This window comes from Cimex lectularius, unplaced genomic scaffold (assembly GCF_000648675.2).
Source record: "Cimex lectularius strain Harlan isolate CLEC.00 unplaced genomic scaffold, Clec_2.1 scaffold123, whole genome shotgun sequence".
Taxonomy (NCBI): Eukaryota; Metazoa; Arthropoda; class Insecta; order Hemiptera; family Cimicidae; genus Cimex; species Cimex lectularius.
The window spans coordinates 813,439-834,486 of record NW_019392886.1 but is presented as its reverse complement, the minus strand read 5'-3'; the positions used below and the strand labels follow the sequence as shown (position 1 = coordinate 834,486).

The 21,048-nt window shown below is 34.3% G+C and overlaps 1 protein-coding gene across 2 annotated transcripts in view; it reads left to right on the top strand.

Annotated features, from left to right (window-relative positions):
* The window catches only part of LOC106673401 (SCY1-like protein 2), a 456,897-nt gene that overhangs the window by 378,287 nt on the left and 57,562 nt on the right, over positions 1-21,048 (top strand). For both annotated transcript variants that reach the window (XM_024229052.1, XM_024229051.1), the window contains exon 11: positions 14,326-14,479. In XM_024229052.1, the coding sequence (XP_024084820.1) occupies positions 14,326-14,479 (154 nt within the window). The remainder of the gene's footprint in view (positions 1-14,325; positions 14,480-21,048) is intronic.

Below are 21,048 nucleotides of genomic sequence, written 5' to 3'. Positions count from 1 at the left end.
ACTTTATCAATTCTAAAAATTCTGAATTCTACTCAGACGGAATTAATAAGTTACCAACACGTTGGGAGAAATGTATTGAGAGTATGGGAAATTATTTTGATTAAAGAACATTGCTTTAAAGTAACTAGTTTCTTTTTTTTTGTTTAATACCAAAATCCTGCATTATTTTCCGGACAACCCAATACTTACTAACTACAACAGCATGTAAATGTGAACAGGAACAATTAGTGATAGAAAGCGTAAGTACATCCTAATGCTGATTAATGAGCTCTCTCTCCAACTCGCTCAACCACAGACACTTCAGCCTCCATCGAGAATTATTAGTGAACGTGATGAATGAAGGCTTTTGACAAAGGGATTAGATAGTAAAGAATGGAACCTTTTATAGCGTGATATGGCTAAATTTGCGACAAGAGGAATGATCTTGATTGGAATTTTGGTGTTCGGAAACATAGATAGTGATATTGACTATTGTTGTGGTTTTACATTGCATGGTTTCAGTTCCATTATTTACGCTTAAAAGTCTTGTGGAAGTAAGCATGTGCAAGTAGGGACCAACAGGGCAATGTCGGACTTACTTTTGCAATATGAGTTTGGATCGTCTATTGAAATCTTTAATTTGAATAGGTGGTCGTTTATCCCGATAAAATCCGAGGTTTCGTACAAAGTTTACAACAGGAAATAGCGCTTGGGTGAATTAGCGCTAGTGAAGACGATGAAGCCTCTTCCTTCCTTGTATGTACCGACTTCCATGGCACGGTATCGGCAATTCAGGAAAGATTCTTGGTGGACACTCTCTTACATTTGAAATATATGAATGAGTTGAATGGCCTCGTAAAAAAGTGGTAGTTGTCTGGATAACCGGACACGTCGGGCTGGAGCACAACGAAAGTTCAGATTAGTCGCCGTAAGCTGGGATATCTCTCTCTCCGGATCCGGCCTGGTGACTCTGCGAACAGTAAAGAATGCTGTGAGAGAGCGTTGGCAGCTTCAATGAGCCGGGTTGTCCGAGAAAGTTCTGCGAATTAAGAACACCTCTGAAAAATGGCTTTCTGAAAATCTAAAACAAAAGGAATGGATCATGTTTACCCGATTGAGAATGGGCCATACCCGCCTGACACTGGGAGACTAGCTCTTGGGTGCCCCGTTTGTAGAGAAAGGATAAGTCTGTCACATCTGATCGAAGATTGCTGTGCCTTTACTCTTTAGTGGGAGCAAGTAGGCTGAGCTATATAACTGGTACACAGGCGAGCAGTTCAAATGTTGAGTGCCTGTTTTTTTTTTTTTTTTTTTTTTTTTTTTTTTTGACAGGAGCATCCGTCAGCTTGGTCATTTCAGCCCCGAAGCACTGACAAAATACCGCTACGCACCAATAAATACATTCAAACCTATATAATTGATCGCACTCATACTGTTTGGTAGATGGACTCTATATTCCTCGCTACAATAAACTACTCTAATTTGGGGTCGATGGGGTACTTTAAAAGTTTTCCGCCCTAGACCCAAGTAACCCACGCAACATGAAGGGAGATTGAGAGGCTACTTCGCCATCAGCCGCTCCCCATTCACACCAATAAGTACTTTCATTCAGACAAGACACAGAAACACAAAACACATATTTTGAAGGCTATATACAATAAAAAAAATTACCAATTCCCCAGAAAAGCGAAACAGGGGACCCTGAAACTCGCTACCGTGTTCGAGAACTCTTCTTAAATCTGGCGGAAAGCCTACACGCTCTCTGTATGGAGGCAAGACGTGACACGCCTCTATTATGTGGGACACATCGAGCAACGTTTCTCTGCACAAGGAGCACCTGCGGCTTCGGCCCAAAAGCAGGTGACCGTTCTCTTGGACAGTATAAAATTTATTTTTTTGTCCTTGATTCTCCAGTGTCACCGCTAGGATTCAAGGATGCAAGTGATTTGGGAGATTACGGGAAGCTGTGGCGAGATCTTTATCCGGGGAAATGGTTGGAGTACAATATGCAAAAATAAGGGTGATTGTGTTAGGTCTGACGTAAAGTATGGGAGCAAAGAAGCTGCCCACAAGAACACCTGCTAAAGAATATGTAAAATTTAGTGAAGATTAGTTGAAAATTTTGAAGTAACGCATAGGATTTTATGGTAGTGTTTGAGCTTCTACAATAGTCCCGAGTGCCGACTGTACAAATAACGTCTGCCAGATTCAGCATTTGTGCCAATAGTTTTGTACCAATTTATTTATAAGCTTGAAAGTGTCTGTAGTTCAAGAATGATGGCCGAATATCAAGTGCCCATCAAACCTTTAATAGACTAGTTAGAATAATAAAAAAGTATTTAAAAATGGGTGAAAGAGTTTACATTAAAACTGAATGCGTTGTGGGTTGATATTACCTATTTTCGTTAGACCCCAATGCCTGATTTCAGCGGTAGAAGAAAAATAGTTCCCCTGACCATCAAAACACAGAATAATAAAAATAATTACCAAATTGTTTACAGATGATACATCTGCTATTTCTCTACCTGATAACTGTATTTTGTTAAATGGGTCGCAACATTTTTTTGTATTTCAATTTGTACAGAGGTGCATTTTTAAACCTAAATTAAATTAAAAAAAAAAAACAGAGGGATAACACATGAAGTAATTGAATGCGGTATTAGCAATAAACTTTCACGCTGAAACCATTTAAATTTGAAATTGTACAAACATTCATTGTTTTAACGTTTTTTATAGACATGGAACGGGTTGAGTAAATCATTTAACAAAATACACATTTTATTCTCTGTCTCATAAATGATGGTTTAAACTATAACAAAAATCAGTTTTTTTTCTTCTAATAATTTGTGTAAATTTGAAGACGTAAACTAAGTGACATACTTAAATGTTATAATTAGTTATAAAAAATAAATAAGGAACAGAGGTAATTAATTATTTTGACAAGACATAACGACAGTTTTTACCGACAAAATACCTCTACATCCACCACGGTTTTTTACGAAAATTCTTATTTTTCCATTTAAAAAAACAAAAAAAAAACGAATTGAGATCAATGCCGTACCACTAAATACCGGGAGGAATAGGGTTCGTGTCGGGGATGCTTGCTTTAATCCCTGAACGAATAAATTTCACCCACAAGTTAGTCAGTTCTCCATGATAAATATTAAAAATATAACTTTTTTTTCCTTTACTACCATTAGAGTAAATGCCCTCTGCTGAGCGAATAGTAACACTTTACGATTACAACGTAATATCTTTAACGAAGTTCATAATTCATTAGTTTTCGTGGTCCGCTTGACCGATTAATATATTTCAATTAATTAAGGTTTTTAGTTGGGATAACAAAGTCGGTGTCACGAGAGGGATTCGAATCCACGATCTTCAGCTAGATACGCCGCTCCTCTACCACTTGAGCTATCTTGACCTTGATCCACTCGGACACTAACCTCCCATCTCAACCGCCACCTTTTGAATTTTTCCTCCTTTTTGCCATTTTTCAATTCAAATGGTGGGGTTGAGATGGGAAGTTAGTGCCCGAGTGGATGGAAGCCTCGATAGCTCAGGTGGTAGAGGAGCGGCGTATCTAGCCGAAGATCGTGGATTCGAATCCCTCTCGTGACACTGACTTTGTTATCTCAACTAAAAACCTTAATTAATTGAAGTGCACAATTTGAATAACGATTTTACATTTCACCACTCAATAAATTATTCGTCTTGAAATGTAGCGAACTGAAAATGGTAAATTATTATGACATATACATGTGCAATATCCGGGTCTTTTCTTTTCTTTTTTCTAAGAGAAAGGTACATTTTGTTAAAGTAATAACTTTTTTAATGAAGTTTAGAAAACAAAAAATATTTTTACCTATTAAACATTATTAATGTTGGGTATACTTATTATTATTGGCTTGGCTTTTAATTACTACGATTGACTTATAATATTTAAATGTTTTCCATTTATATTCGTTTCAAGATATTTTGAATGACGTATCAATTTAGGAATGGAAGATATCGAATTATTAGTATAAATATTTACGAAACTCTGGATCAAGGTGTGGTCCTAAAGAAGAAAGCAAATTCTGTTGTTACTGCCAAGCTTTCAACGTATTTTTAAATAATTATCGGGGCAAAACAGTCATAACAATCATACCAAAAATTTGTCTTCTTCGTCAAGACTTTGATCCAGATTGTTCCTGAGTGAAAAAAGTGGCCGATATTTTTAATACTGAAAACACGTCTTTATTGCCACAGGTGTAAATTTTGCCTTAAATTATCTGCCGTCAATTTCCACATTTTCGCAAACTGTTAGACATCGTCAGAATAAGATCAAATTTACGTTCTCAGAGTGGGATCTGGTGACCTCTTAAGAAACGGTTGCTCCTCATTTGAATATTTATATCATCCTTCCGAGTAGGTGGGCTCATTTGCATTATAATATCAACGCTAAGACATTGTCTTTTTATTAATTTTTAAAAAATGATTAGAAATAGGAAGTGTGTTTAAAAATAACTTTATTCCCCGAACATCCATATTAACAGAAATAAACTATGGTAAATAACGAAAATAAAAGGAATTTATAAATAATGCAAAAATCTAATCATCCTTGCTAATAAAAATATTACATTACATAAAAACAACCGTATACATAATTCAATTGTCTCTGGGTCACTTACTAAGTCCACCCGTTTCAGTTGTATACATTTTTCGGTGAAGAATTTTCCGTTTATAACGTGTAGAACCTAGTAGCTACGAAAATAACCCAGTGGTAGTCCGATCTACCACCGACCTACAGACCAACTCCTATCATCAACTTTACCGTAAATAATTGTGTGGCAATAAAAATAGTACACGATTATATTAAAAACACCGGTACCTCAGAGGACCGCGGTAGCCGAGTGGTTAGCGTGAGAGACTCTCGGCTCATAGACGCCGCGGTCGTTCGGTTCGATTCCCACCGTCGCCTCTGGCCCTTTTTTCACGATAACCCCCCCCCCTCGTAAGAAAGGTAGTATAATCTATTAATATCATTTAACTTTGAAAAAATAATATAGGTATATATTACATAAGTAACACAGCTACAAAACATAGGAACAAATATTTTTATTCAAAAATTATATTGACTATTGTATGGTTTTCAGTTGTTTCTTCGTATCAAATGTATTCGATGATTGCACTGTAATACTTAAAAAAACACATACCTTTTTTCTAGTTACATTATTGATTGCAGTTCAATGCAAGTGACGCCGACCAAATATTTTACCAGGTTTACCATTTTATGAGGTTTTTAAATGCATTTTTGATCTTTATCTCTCAAAAAGATTAGAAAAAGAAAATAAATAGTCTGTGGTAAAGAGAGAGTTCAAAGATATAAAATATCGAATAAATAAAGAAACGTTTGAGTGGATGGTTTGATAATATAAAAATATTACACGGCGCTCAGTTCAATAGTTATGAATGCTGTACAAGCCATGACGGTTTAGCATAATCGTTCAGCCGTGAAAGTGAGAGAAATCCATTCCTTTAGAGTGAATTGAAAGTGTTTCCTTTGTTGCATTGGAAGTTTTTATTTATATTTTTAAAAAAAATAGTTTTGAGTGGTTCTTAAAAATTGTATTGGAAATGAAATCACTTAGTACGAATTTGCTGCTTAACTGGTTTATTTACTATAGACTAATTGCATTATTCTATTCAACCAATACAAATCGTTATAGTTAAAATTTAAAAAATAAAAAATTTATTTACAAATCTTTCATTAAGGTTTTGGTTTAGATAAAACGTCACTGTCACGAGCGGGATTCGAACCCACGACCTTCGGCTAAATACGCCGTTGCTCTACCACTTGAGCTCTTGTGATTTCGATCCACTCGGACACCATCTCAACCCTACCTTTTGAATTTTCCCTCCTTTATGCCATTTTTCAGATGTCGTGAAATCTATTTGATTCTCGGCGACAAATGAAATGGCCACGGAGAGCTCTCCTGTAGATATACCTTCATTTGGCTTATTACATCTATTAGTTTTCGTGGTGGGGTGGAGATGGGTGGTTGGTGTCCGAGTAGATCGAAGTCACAATAGGTCAAGCGGTTGAGCAGCGGTATATTTAACCGAAGGTCGTGGGTTCGAATCCCACTCATGACACGGACTGTTTTATCTCAACACGAACCTTAATTAAAGATTAATTAATTGAACAGAATTTACTTGGTCAACCGGACCACGAAACCTAATAGATTTATTTGCAAATATGCAATCGTTTAAGGATTAAAGATCGTAAGCGTGTTGAGTGAACACACTTTTTATTCCACTTTATAAAAAAAAAACTTTTTAAAAAAATTATTAAAAACGAAAACTTTAATATTTTATCATCTTATTTTATCTAAATTTGACAGATAAACGCTGAAAATATATTTATACCCCGTTTCCGCAATAAAACAAATGCATACCCTTAGCTTTTCTGTTTGATTAAACGGATATTGTTTCCTATACATTTACATAATTTTTAATTTTCATTTATCGTACTTTCCAGGGGATAAATTATTTATGGAAGTTTCTTTGTTCAAAAAATATATCGTTAAGATCTTTGTATTTAATTATTAAAAAAGCATACAGACAAGAGCACAATTATAAAAAATCAAGCTGAAAACATCTTTATAATAGTCATACTGATTACTGTTTTAAAATCACCCAATTCGGCGTGTATAGAGATGAGCCTACAAATTATCGCAGTCAGCCGGCAATTCCAGCTTCTGTTTAATTTATCATAAATTACCGAGAAACTACTTTTGGCAGACCCGGTTTAGAACTCGGTGTTTGTCCGTCCAGTCTATCAACAGATAGATCATTTCATCCAACTAAACCGATCTACAATAAATCTACAAGTACATCCTTTCCTGTTTACATACCATTTCGTCCAAGTGTGCTTGATATTCCTTCACCAACCTATACATATATTTATAACTGCACTATATTTAGGGTCGAAGAGGTTCGCATACAAACATATTCACACTAATAAATACGTTCAGTGTCAATATAGACAATAAGACGGAGATATTTTTAAGGTACTAAAGATAGTAAAACTGTTCTCTCCAGCCATCCTTAAAAACACCCGATGGAGCAACGAATTTGCGCCATTTAACTTAGCGGGTAACACCGAGCAACCCTTCTCTGTCAAAGTATGTCTATATTTTATTTCTTTATGCAGATTGCACCGTTCATCCATACAACGTGGCTAGTTGTGTGTATCTGTAGAAAGGAAGAGTGTGAGATAGATAGATAGATGGATAGATGGAGAGAGAGAGAAAGAGTGATAAAGAAGAGACAGAAAGAGAAAGAAAGAAAGAAAGAAAAGAGAGAGAGAAAGAAAGAAAGAAAAAAGAAGAGAGGGAGAAAGAAAAGAGAGAGAGAGAGAGAGAGAGAGAGAGAGGAAGAAAAGAAAGAGAGAGAGAGAGAGGGAGAGGAAGAAAGAAAAGAGAGAGAGAAAAGAAAAGAGAAAGAGAGAGAGAGAGAAAGAAAGAAAGAAAAGAGAGAGAGAGAAAAAGGAAAAAGAAGAGAGAGAGAGAAAGAAAAGAGAGAGTGAAAGGGGAGAAAGAAAAAAGAGAGTGAGGGGGAGAAAGAAAAGAGAGAGTGAAAGAAAGAAAGAAAAAAGAAGAGAGAGAGAAATAGAGAAAGAAAGAAGAGAGAGAGAGAGAGAGAAAAGAAGAGACAGAGAAAGAAAGAAAGAAAAGAAAGAGAGAGAGAGAGGGGAGAGGAAGAAAGAAAAGAGAAAGTGAGAAAGTAAGAAAAAAGAAGAGAGAGAGAAAGAAAGAAAGAAAAGAGAGAGAGGGGGAAGAAAGAAAAGAGAGAGAAAGAAAGAAAGAAAGAAAAAAGGAGAGAGAGAGTGAGAGAGTGTGTGAGAGAGAGAGAAAGAAAGAAAAAAAGGGAGAGAAAGAAAAAGAAAGAAAGAAAAAAGAAGAGAGAGAGATAGAAAGAATGAAAAGGGAGAGAGAGAGAGTGAGAGAGGAAGAAAGAAAGAGAGAGAGGGGGCAAAGAAACCTACGAAATTTAATTTATTTTTTAAAATTGTTAAATGAATAACAGTACAAAACAATATTCCGTCAAAATATATCGAATTGTTTTGTTCTCGCGACCATAAAATTGAAGGATTTATATACTTCCAGTATAAAAGTAGGAGCTTGTATCATAGTTTAATGTAATATAGGTTGTTTCAGGCTACGTGACCACCTAACTTTCTTATTTGAAGACATTGCCAAAGGGGTACTTACAGAAAGTTTCCAATCCTTTCTGCCGTACAATGCAAAAATGCTGTACCAAGATTAGAGTCAATTTTCTATATTGATAATGCCTCCACAAAGAGGCTGTTTAATTACTACAATTAATTAATTTTAAAAAAAAGCTGACAAGTCTCATTATCGGAAATAATCTAAAATCTCGTTTTTCAACTAAACAAGACTTGAGGCAGTGAACAATAGTCTTCTTTTAGAATGAAATACGCTACGCCGCTGTGGGGATTCGTCTCTCTCCGATAGAAGGAGACATTAGAAGGAAATTACAGTTGTTTTAAGTCGTTTTGAATTTCCGCCCCAATAAACTTAAGTACTCTGAAAGATGGAGAGGGTGAAGCTGGAAAATATCATTAAAACCACTCTTTACCAGAGGACGAAATTATAGCTATGAAAAGAATAATAAATTCTTGTTACACTGTTAAAAAACGTCTACTTGTTGTTACCTTTATATACCATTGATCCCACAGGGCCAATCTTACAAAAAAATAAACTCTTTCTTTGTGCCCTTGTTTCGGTGTTTTATGCCTCTGTAAATCTTTTATTGAGTTGAATAATTCAGGCTATGTACAACCTGTTAATTGTTACATCTATAAGGCAATGAATTGATAATTAAGTGGTTATTTAAATTTTATAAAATCTAATCGTTAGAAATGTGTGGTGATTAGTGACCATTAGTCGATAATTATTCAGAATTCGTGAGATGCGGTCTGGTGTGATGTAGGTTTCAGAAAAACATTTTCTTTATCGTGCCAACGTTTCGATCTTTATTGAGATGATCTTCAGAGCCTGGGATTTACGAACATTGTTTACATTTAANGGTTTCAGAAAAACATTTTCTTTATCGTGCCAACGTTTCGATCTTTATTGAGATCATCTTCAGGGCCTGGGATTTACAAACATTGTTTACATTTGACAAATACATTTAGGATGTGGAAAAAAGTGAATTTATACAATGCAAAAAAAAATATTTTTTATATTCAATTTCTTGCATTTCTATTACGCAGAAAACAAACACTTTGAGTGAGTAGAAATACAAGAAATTGAATATAATATGAAATAGAATATAAAAATTGTTTTCCACATCCTACATGTATTTGTTAAATTTAAACAATGTTTGTAAATCCCAGGCTCTGAAGATGATCTCAATAAAGATCGAAACGTTGGGACGATAAAGAAAATGTTTTTGGGAAACCTACATCACACCAGACCGCATCTCACGATTTCCAAATAATTATCTAATCGTAACCTTACTCAGATTCAACTTTCAAAATCGGATATACTACTTTAGTAAAACATAAATCACAACTAGATAAATATTAATAGAAATTTTATTGCAAGATTAACGACGTTTTAGAATAATTAATAAATATGCTATATTACATAAAGTTAACTTTAGAAACAAAATACGAAAGTTTACATTTTATAAAGTTCATATTATTACAATATCTTATGCCCGGAAACTTCAAAGAACTACTGACCATTAACTGTTACAAAGCATAATTCCAGGAACTTGTTTTATGCTGCCGTGCTGACAGACATTACTGAATTCTTTACTACTAAGCTAAAAGGGTCCATCAACTTTGTTAGTCCAAGTCTAATTAATTTTTCTCAAGATAATGATTGAATTAGAATTTTTACTCAAGATTATTTAAGTTGTTTAACATATTTTAGATTTTTTGTTGAAATATTGTGCAAAATGCCATCTCAATGTTTTACCCCGGTAATTATAGATTTACATAATTACACGACTAATTTTACACTTATAACTATACGAGTTATTTAAGTTAAACACGTACGGATTGAGATAAAAACAAGAAATTTTCAGCATTCCACTCATCTTTAGAGGTGAAAAAATATTCACATGACGAGTTCCCTGCATAATTCAGTGATCTCATAATCAACTTGTTGATCATTCAGGTTTAGTGGTTCTGACTTGACTATTAATCGAATGCGAGGAACAGTATATTAATGCAAATCATCTCGTGTTAAATTTTTAATTGAACCTTGCAGACATGAAACACCGGAACGTCAGATGGTTGTAATCAATAATCACATCAAAGATATTCACTTCCCTTGAATTGTGTACACTTCGTTAGTATGTAGAAGGATTTACCAATTCCAGTAGACACAAAGTCAATTATAATTACATAAACTGCATCACTGCCATTACATTTATAAGTACCTGAAAAAGTTAAAAACTATAGCAGTTAGATTTATGGTCTTTAACTGTTTTATCAACTCTAAAAAAAATATTAATAAACGAATGCAGGTTTGAAAATTGTGCGAGCATTAATGTTTTTGACACTCGCTAGGTTTTGGCATGGAGAATTATAAATCCTGGACTTATAGGTTTGTTTTCCTTATGTTGATCCTACCGTATAACAATGGGAGATTCCAGGTTCATTGGTGTTAATTTTGTAACTATTTATTGGTCATTTGAGAAGAAAACGTCACTTTTGTATGGCTGTTTGAATGATATTTTTAATTCTAAGATTGGGTCTTTTTTTTATCTTTTAACAATCTTTATTATTTTGAAATTCTTTAACTTTAGAAACTTTTATTTTTGATTACAATTATTTAAGGTTTTTAGTTGAGATAAAAAGTCAATGGCACGAGCGGGATTCGAACCCACGATCTTCGGCTAGATACGCAGCTGCTCTACCACTTGAGCTATCGTGACCTCGATCCATTCGGACACTAACTTCCCATCTCAACCCGACCGTTTGAATTATCCCTCCTTTTTGCCATTTTTCAAAAGTGTAATCGGATTCCATTCTTGGCGACAAATGGAATGGCCACGGAGCGCTTTAGTGAAGTGTACTTCATTTTAATTCATTAAATTCACTAATTTCGTAGTCGATTGACCAAATGACATCTTTCAATTAATTAATCTTTTTGTAAGGTATTGGTTGAAATAAAAAATTCAGTGTCATGAGCGGGATTTGAAGTCACGATAGCCCAAGTGGTAGAGCAGCGGCGTATTTAGCCGAAGGTCCTGCGTTCACTAGTTTTCGTGGTCCGCATGACCGATTAATATATTTCAATTAATTAAGGTTTTTTTTAGTTGAGATAAAAAAAATCACGAGCGGGATTCGAACCCACGATCTTCGGCTAGATACGCCGCTGCTCTACCACTGGAGCTATCGTGACCTCGATCCACTTGGACACCAACTTGCCATCTCAACCCCACCTTTTGAATTTTCCCTCCTTTTTGCCATTTTTATCTAAACTAAAAACCTTAATTAATTGTAATATATTAATTGGTCAAGCGGACCACAAAATTAGTGAATTTATTATTGATGTTCAATGATAACTATACTATTCCTATTTTAAAATAACCTCGTTATTACTTGTTACCTTTTTATCAATAGAAATAATTAAAAGTGGGATATTTAATTTTTTGACGTTTAGATATACCAAATTTTGTTTAATTACATCAGCACATTTATATTTTATAACTCTATTTACTTTACTATAATCTATTGATGAACCACGTGAAGGTAGTTTTTTTATTACTTTATTCTGTCCTTGGGACAAATTTTAAGCCTTTATTTAATCAATCGTTTTCTTCTTTATCTAGTACCATGTTTGTTAGGTTTATTATAATTTGGCAAAATTTAATTGGAGTGGCTTGGTCTTTATAAATGCTTTTAATTTTATGTGTACCGTACATAATTTTTTTAAATTTTTTCATCCAAGATACTTTATTTTTTATCACGAAAACTTTTGATCGCGTATCATATTCGAATTTGTCCCATTCTATTTTCGACAATAACGAGACAAGCCTAATGTGAACAAAATATTGGTAAAAACTTTTTTTACTGTACAATTTATGTAATTGTTATTATAATTTTTTGACGAGGGTTCGCAACAGCAGAGGTCATATAAACCTTCAGGGTGCCGATATTTTTGAAAAAAAAGCACATTTGTGAGTATGTCGGGGTTGTATTCGAACCGGGGACCTTCACCTTACAGTGAAGAGCGCCGTGTCAACACCGAAACCGTTGCGGCCACCGACGTCCACATTTATGTCATTATTTAATATGGTTTTATGGCATTTATTCTGTAAGAGAGTTGAACATTTTTTTTCGGAAATCGTGAGATGCGGTCTGGTGTGATGTAGGTTTCAGAAAAACATTTTCTTTATCGTGCCAAAGTTTCGATCTTTATTGAGATCATCTTCAGGGCTCAAAGTGTTTGTCTTCTGTGTAATTGTGTCATTCTTGAGTGTTGAGAGGCCAGTTGACCACCACACATTTTTTTATATTTAATTTAGAATGAACGAATTTTAGGGTTAGGTTAAATTTCAAAGATTGAGAAATGAACCAGATTGATTTGTTGATTTTGAAGCGTGAAAGACTTAGTTTGTAAAAAGTTTTAAAAGTTCTTGTTTACTGGCTGATTTTAAATAAGTGGAGGTAGTAATGTTGTTACATAATCCATTAATGCTTTGACTAGTATATAATAGAAATGATAAATGGTTCATTTCAAACTGCGAGGAGTAACTAACTTTCCAAAAAGTTTAAACAACATCTTCACTCCAGCATTTATAATTTATATTCTAAAAAACGGCAGTGTGAATAGAACCATAGATACAATATCATGCAAATTATATGGCACAGCAAGAAAATAGTTTTTACAGCAGAAACTATTTCGTTTCTGAAATGTTATTCACGTAGACACAAAACGAAAATGTGATCACAAAACTTCAATATAAATAAGAAATTCACTAATTTCGTGGTCCGTTTGACCAATTAATATATTACAATTAATTAAGGTTTTTAGTTGAGATAAAAAAGTCAATGGCAGGAGCGGGATTCGAACCCACGATCTTCGGCTAGATACGCCGCTGCTCTACCACTTGAGCTATTGCGACCTCGATCCACTCGGACCCCGACTTACCATCTCAACCCCACCTTTTGAATTTTCTCTCCTTTTTGCCATTTTTAAAATGTCGTGTAATCGGATTGGATTCTCGACGACAAATGAAATGGCCACGGAGAGCTTTTGTGAAGTATACTTCAATTTAAATCGTTAAATTAAGTAATTTCGTGGTCCGCTTGAACAATTAATATATTCCAATTAATTAAGGATTTTAGTTGAGATAAAAAAGTCAATGAAAAATGGCAAAAAGGTGGGAAAATCCAAAAGGTGGGGGTTGATAGGCGAAGTTAGTGTATGAGTGGATCGAGGTCACGATAGCTCAGGTGGTAGAGCAGCCGCGTATCTAGCCGAAGATCGTGGGTTCGAATCCCGCTCGTACCATTGACTTTTTTATCTCAACTAAAAACCTTAATTAAATAATAAGAAAAATATAACAGAGAATACAGGGGCGTCGGCGGCCGCAACGCGTTGACACGGCGATCATCATTGTAACGTGTAATCCAGCGGCCCTGCATTCGAACCCTACATACTTACAAATGGGATGTTTTTCAAAAACATCGGTACCCCAAGGGTTGATATGACCTCGAAAAAAATAGAGAATACAATCGTAAAAAAACAAAATTAGGAATTAATTTTAAAAAAAATTAATGTGTGATGAGGTTATTTATTTTACAACCTCTTTTTCTTTTTATAACCAAAACATATCTCGGATCCAATGTAGGTAGCTATTTTCAATTTCATTTCTTAGCGCACGGAATATACAGTATGATGTGTTATATAATAATATATTTTCTAAGGACATTTTTATCACTGTGAAATTATTTTTCGAGGATTTATTTATGGCATGAAACTTTTCTTGTTTGCTATTGCTTGTGTTATGTTTATATTCTATTATGTTATGAAATAGTGTTAACATTTTTTAATGTATTTGTGTTTCATTTCATTTTGGTATATACCTTTATCAACAGTAAACTCGTAATAAATCAATATGAGTTTATAGAAATAAGTGAATATGGAAAGTATGAAATATTGATCTTTGTTTTCTTCTGTGTGAAAATGGAACAATAATTATTTTTAAAAAATATCCATTTATAAGCCGTTACTTTTACAAATTTAGATATTGGTTAAGCAAAATAATAAGAGAAAAGATCAATTTTAATAATCAAGTGATGTATTTTTCCAGAAATGTTTTCGGCATACCAAAAACGATTCAGGCGACGGTCACACTTCTCGAGAACCTGCATCACATTTTAGAAAAGACGCCGAGGTCCGAGATCAGGACGGAAGTGCTGCCGATGCTCTACAACTCATTCGAAAGCACGACGATACAAGTTCAAGTGAGTAAAGTTTACCGCAAGTTTTCCGAGAGGTTTAACCCCCGCCCTATAAGTGTCCGAATGCGGTTTTAACGGGTTTCGGATATAGCAGGGACGTCTATTAGTTGACAAGATTTCCACAGGGTTGGATGAACTTCGTGGTCGGAGAAAGGGTGGCGGTCACCGCCTGAGGCGACTTAATGATCTGGAATAGCCTCGACGCCCTTCACATTCCGCCTGCCACATAATTTTTATTTCATGCTACGTAACAGTGAAAAATACAAGGATGTTACACTGATATGTGCTATTTAGAAATAGGGAGGTTTTATCCTATGAAACATTAACCACTAACAAAGGGAGGCTACGGAAGTAGGACTGCCTTTTAATAAAACTTTTGTTGGGGATACTAATTAAGAAGAATTCAGTGACCCCCTAGGAGCCGAGAGAAAAATATTTCAACTAAATTTTTAATTGGCTGTGCATAAATCTTTTAATGCTATTATTATTATTACTCACTTTGGCTATTGTTATCTATCAGTTGAATAGAAAAAGACAATAAATGCAGAATTAATTAAATTAACTTTACATCATTAAACGAGATTAAGCTTGTAAAAAGTTACAAAAGCATAAGAGACTTCTAGTAAAATATTTGAATTCTAGCAAATCATTCAGATTTTTTGTAAGCACCCTGTAAAACCGTTAAATGCTAAATATTACAGCAAATAATTTTTTTTTCTCTGGGGCAATTATTTGTACAGTTTTCCATTTAAAATAATAACTTTTCTGGGTTTTATCCACAGAACTTTATGACAATTGTCGGAATTTTTTTTAATTTGCAAATTGGCACTACATAACTACTTTCAAATAGGTAGTGTGTGTTAGAAAGGAAATATGTACAAAATTAAAAACAAGAGTGGAGCAATTACGAATTGTTAGTACTCAAATGATACTAAACTGTCTGTTGAATGAACGGTCGCGGAGTTTCCTACAAAACGGCTCATTAGATTAAAATTCACAATTTTTAAAAAAGTCTTATCAACAAGGTAAGAAGATAAAAACACATATTTCAAATTTTGTTCTACCATTTTAAAAAATATCATATCATGCAATTGACAAAAAATCCAGTCGAAAAATACAAACAATAACAAAAAGACGGTGGGAGCATTCATCCCTATAAATACAATATACCCGTTGGTAGAAAAAGAATGCTCTGTGACTAATGTTTTAGAACAATAGAATAATTTGGCATAATATTGTGACTTTTTTTTCAAAAAGCCGGCAGAAACCCTATTGACGGGAAGTTAATTGTAATTTGAAATAAAACAATACGTTTGAAGGTAAATAAAGCCTCCAAAGAATATCATTCACACAAATATTTTGTGTCCAAATAACAAAGTCAAATTTAACAAAACTATTGATAAAGAGATTTGGTGCTTAGAGAGACATAAATTAATTTAATAGACAACGATAAATGGACCCATAAATGGATAATTATCGATCACACAACCAAAAGATAAAACCCACGTTTGGTTTGAATGATTGAAATAGGTTCCTCCACATTCACGGAATAGGTTAAGAAAAAAGTCGAACGCGTAGGCTATGCAAAAATAAAATAATTTTTTTTATTATAAAATGATAGAGGTATATAGAAATATTTTGGCATACCATCGAACCTGTGAGTATTCTTGGGGCACAGAAGAGAGCGTACTGTCCCGCAATTATGGGAATTGTTTAAATGTACATATTCATATATGTGTTGTTTCTCTTTTGAACTTATGTAATGTGAATGGAAGGGGTTGTTTAAACCGGCTCCGAAGAATATCGAGTACTCTGGGGTGAGCGTGTGACGTCTGGAGAGTAAAAGAATTTATTAGCGAGAATGAAATGGGTGCAATCCGGCCTCGAGGAATTTCAAGTACTCTGAGGTGAATGTGTGATGTCTGGAGAGAAAAAGTAAGTTATAAACGAAATGGAAATGGGTTCAACCCGGCCACGAGGAATTTCAAGTACTCTGGGGTGAATGTGTGTTGTCTGGAGAGTAAAAGTAAGTTATTAGTGAGAATGGAGTGAGTATAGCCTCGCTCTGAGGAATATTGAGAAATCAGGGGTGAATGTGTGACATCTGGAGAGAAAAAGTAAGTTATAAACGAGATTGAAATGGGTGCAACCCGGCCCCGAAGAATTTCACGTTCTCTGGGGTGAATGTGTGATGTCTGGAGAGAAAAAGTAAGTTATCAGCAAGAATGAAATGGGTGCAACCCGGCCACGAGGAATTTCAAATACTCTGGGGTGAATGTGTGATGACTGGAGAGTAAATGTAAGTTATTAGCGAGAATGGAGTAAGTACAACCTCACACTGAGGAATATTGAGTAATCTCGGGTGAATGTGTGATGCCTGGAGAGAAAAAGTAAGTTATAAACGAGATTGAAATTGGTGCAACCCGGCCTCGAAGAATTTCAAGTACTCTGGGGTGAATGTGTGATGTCTGGAGAGTAAACGTAAGTTATTAGCGAGAATGGAGTGAGTACAACCTCACACTGAGGAATATTGAGTAATCAGGGGTGAATGTGTGACATCTGGAGAGCAAAAGTAATTTATTAGCGAAAATGAAATGGGTGCACTCCGTCCTCGAAGAATTTCAAGTTCTCTGGGGTGATTGTGTGTTGTCTGGAGAGTAAAAGTAAGTTATTAGCGAGAATGGAGTTAGTACAGCCTCACCCTGAGGAATATTGAGTAATCTCGGGTGAATGTGTGATGTCTGGAGTGTAAAAGTAAATTATTCGTGAGATTGTCGTGCCACACCCGAGGAATATCGCGTACTCTGCGGGAGTGAATGTGGCCATACGTCTATCTTTTATAACCTCGTGATGTATGTATATGTATTGTACATCTAGTGGCTTTTCTGTAGTTGACAACCTAAAATACGAATGAGAGCCTGGCATTTTAGGATATCGACCTATTAATCATAAAAAGCAGAGAGTCAGAAACACATCATTAAAACGCTCACACGACTAATTAAGAAAAGACGGCTAAAAGATCAGAAAAGTAAGTAAAAACACGCAGAGGGCCAGCAGTAAACTCACGTTTTTGTCGGCCTTCTTATATTATCATTATTATTATTATTATTATTATTCATAAGTTTGTCATAACGAACTAATACATTTTTTATTTACCTATTTATTAATTAACAATGTATTTTTCGTTATTATTCATTATTTTAATTCAACATTTTATTTCGTACTCATTTTTGTTTGCATAAAACAAACAGTATGAAATTGGTGCTACACGTTTTGCATTTTGACCGTTTAATTAAAAGTGAACAAATCTAAATCATTTTGAATTTAAAATGTTAATACTTAATTTAAAAAACTGACTAGTGCTATTACGACTATTTGTAAACATATAGTTTTTAATTTAAAAAAAGCAAAATTTCAATTTTGCATCGCTATTTTTCTTAACTTTATAATAGGGGGTTCTGACACGTGTTAATATAATGATCAAAATGACAATAAATGACAATTTTTGTGTTGCTTTTTCTCAGAAATAAAAAAAGATATTCTAAGTTTATATTTTCCCGTGTTATCACTCCCTTATTGCGTTCTTTTTAATCGAAAATGTTTTTATTTGCGACGTGTCACCAGAACTGTAAATATTTTCATAAGGTACGATTCTCCTTTTATATTTCCAATTTTTTGAATATTTATATATTTTGATATACTCAAGATATAAAGAAACTATCAACTGAAGTGTTTAATTATTAAAATTACAGACAAGGAATAAAATTACCTTAACTTTTGCTACCATTGAGAAATTGGGATATAAATTTTGAATTAAGAAACTTTTGAGAGAACTCTCCAAAGCTCGTGACATTTTTGGTTGTTGTGACATATTTTATTATATAATTTATACATTACTGTTACATATTAGTTAATTTATGTACTAAAGTAATTATTGGTTTTTGACATCGCTCCGGTTCGGTTCAAAAAGTATTGCTTTTATCAAGAGCTCATCGGATATTACTAGTGATGTTTTTATCTTTTCAATTTAATTCAATTTGCTTCCGAAAATCTCACTATTTTTATTTTCAGCGTTTTGCTCTTTTGAAGGTTGTTTTAGCCTAGACACAGGGGCGTCGGTGGCCGTGGTTGACACGGCGCTCATAACTGTAAGGTAAAGGTCCCAGGTTCGAATCCAACGGCCATGGATTCAAAACCGACATATTTACAAATGGGCTTTTTTTCAAAAACATCGGCAATCCGAGCAATATAACCTCAGCTGTTGCAAATCCTCGTTAAAAGTAAATAAATAATTAGCCTAGAACAATCACACTTTTACTCATTTATAAAAAAAAAATTCTTCCCTATTTACCATACGATTCGCTCAAATTTTGTACCGATACACTCCCACCTTTAAATTGCAACTTATCAAACTTAAATTATAAAAAATTACGTATATTACTGGTCTAATGAGGGTCGATCTGGAGATTCAATATTCATCGGCATTCAACAAATTAAACATAATAATACTGTATGGAAAAACAGCTGACACAAAATACATCCAATCAATAAACTTTTTAACGATACATTTTTTTTCAAAAACAGCCCACTTTCTCCCAAAAATAGAAACAGAGGATTCTAAGATTCCCCCTGGTGTAAATTTTCATACAGTGTGGAATTTCTACTCGCTCTATACACTGAGCCGAGGAATGACACCCTTCAATTAAGTGGTTCACATTGGGCAACCCTCCTGTGCATGCCGGAATGCCGGCTTTGTACTAATTCTGAGTCGGGTCAGGATGATCCTTTCGCTGCGATTAGGTTTTCTGTCGACGAGCTAGCCAGATAAAGTAAAACGCGTTTGTAATGGTATTAATTTTTACTATAAATAACCCTAAAAGCGTACTAAAAATTTTATAAAACCGACGTCTGTATGTTAGGTTCAAATTTGCATACTAGATGCGAAACTTTTCAAACTAGCATAACTCAACCAAAAAGCCTTTCTACCTCTAATAAAAAATTCTTATTCTTTGTCTTTAAATCCATGATAAAATGACATAGGCTTTTACAACGAATAATTAACGAACATTTGCTAATTATTCTTCTTTGAGTAGGAAATGACGTATTCAGTGTAATTAAACAGTCCGGGGAATGTTTTATTAAATTTAATTTTGGAAAATTTCTCGTCCGCTCATTCGCAATGACCACTCTGCTTTCTCAATTAATTAGAGGACCTTAAAAGAGAAATGTACAATTAATTTGCTTGAGTAATTAAAAATGATTAATTAATTTGAGACTTCAAATTTACATAGGTGTATAACGTGAAAGGATCACAATGATTACTTTACCAATTAACCGATTCAAATTACAAATCGTCGGCCTTTGCTGTTTGTTGAGAAGAAAATTAGCAAGAGTGGATTTCATAGTTAGTCGAAATACGCACTCACCTCAACATGAACAATTGCAATCAACCGCCTACTAAAATGATCTAATTATTACGACATCATTATAAAATGTGGAAAAACTAATTGCAAATTATATAATTTAAATAACACTCTGAATACATAACATTATGAATTCGTTGCTATTAAGTTAGTTTAAGTTGTTGAAAAGCCAAATTTTTCATTTTCACTACGTTTAACCAGCTACCCCAAGCGTAGAGAGAATGGTAGCGCTATCCTACTTAGTTTGTTTGCCTGGACAAATCAAATATTACATAACACATTGTACGATTCAGAACAGGAAATGGAATACACCCAGGTGTAAACCAGTACCGTTAGAAAATAAATATTATCAAAAAATATTGATCAGGAAGGGAGCAATGATGCCCAAAGTATAAGAAAAAAAGTGGACCAAGGATATAACCGGGGATTCAGCCCTTCTTACCCACACGAGACTGTATGGCAATAGGAAAGAAAGACAAAACCGCTTCTTACATCTATAGATCAATGTTTACGTCCCTCAAAAGAACAATTTAAACATTAAACCAGAAGGCTTGAAGTGAATAGAAAGGAAACCTGGGCATTGTACAAAAGAGGTTTCTGCCAGCATTGATATAGTTGAATTAACAGCCGTATCATTTGCGTTGGGCGAGATCTAATCCGGGAACACACTTACCCGATGCAACGCTACGCTACGCTACCCGACGCCTTGCAAGTTTTGGTATCGGACGTGACATACAGTCACACAGCGTGTATCACAAATCAGTATCACAATCGCAACGCCTCTTTTGTTCTACTGTACGCATTATTTTGTGCAAGACCATGTAATAAATGTTTAGTTAAATTTTATAAGCACAACCATGTAATAAATTGTTTGTTAAACTTAATTGATTTAATTATTCGGATATCGTGAGATGCGGTCTGGTGTGATGTAGGTGTCAGAAAAACATTTTCTTTATCGTGCCAACGTTTCGATCTTTATTGAGATCATCTTGAGATCATGATCAGGGCTCAAAGTGTTAATTCTTTTAAATAAAATTATTCCGGTGTTTTAATACATTTTTTTCCTAATCATCATCATTAAATATTTTTTTAAACACATGAATTTTTGATCTCGTTTAATTTTGTTTATATTAAAATAGGAATGTTGTA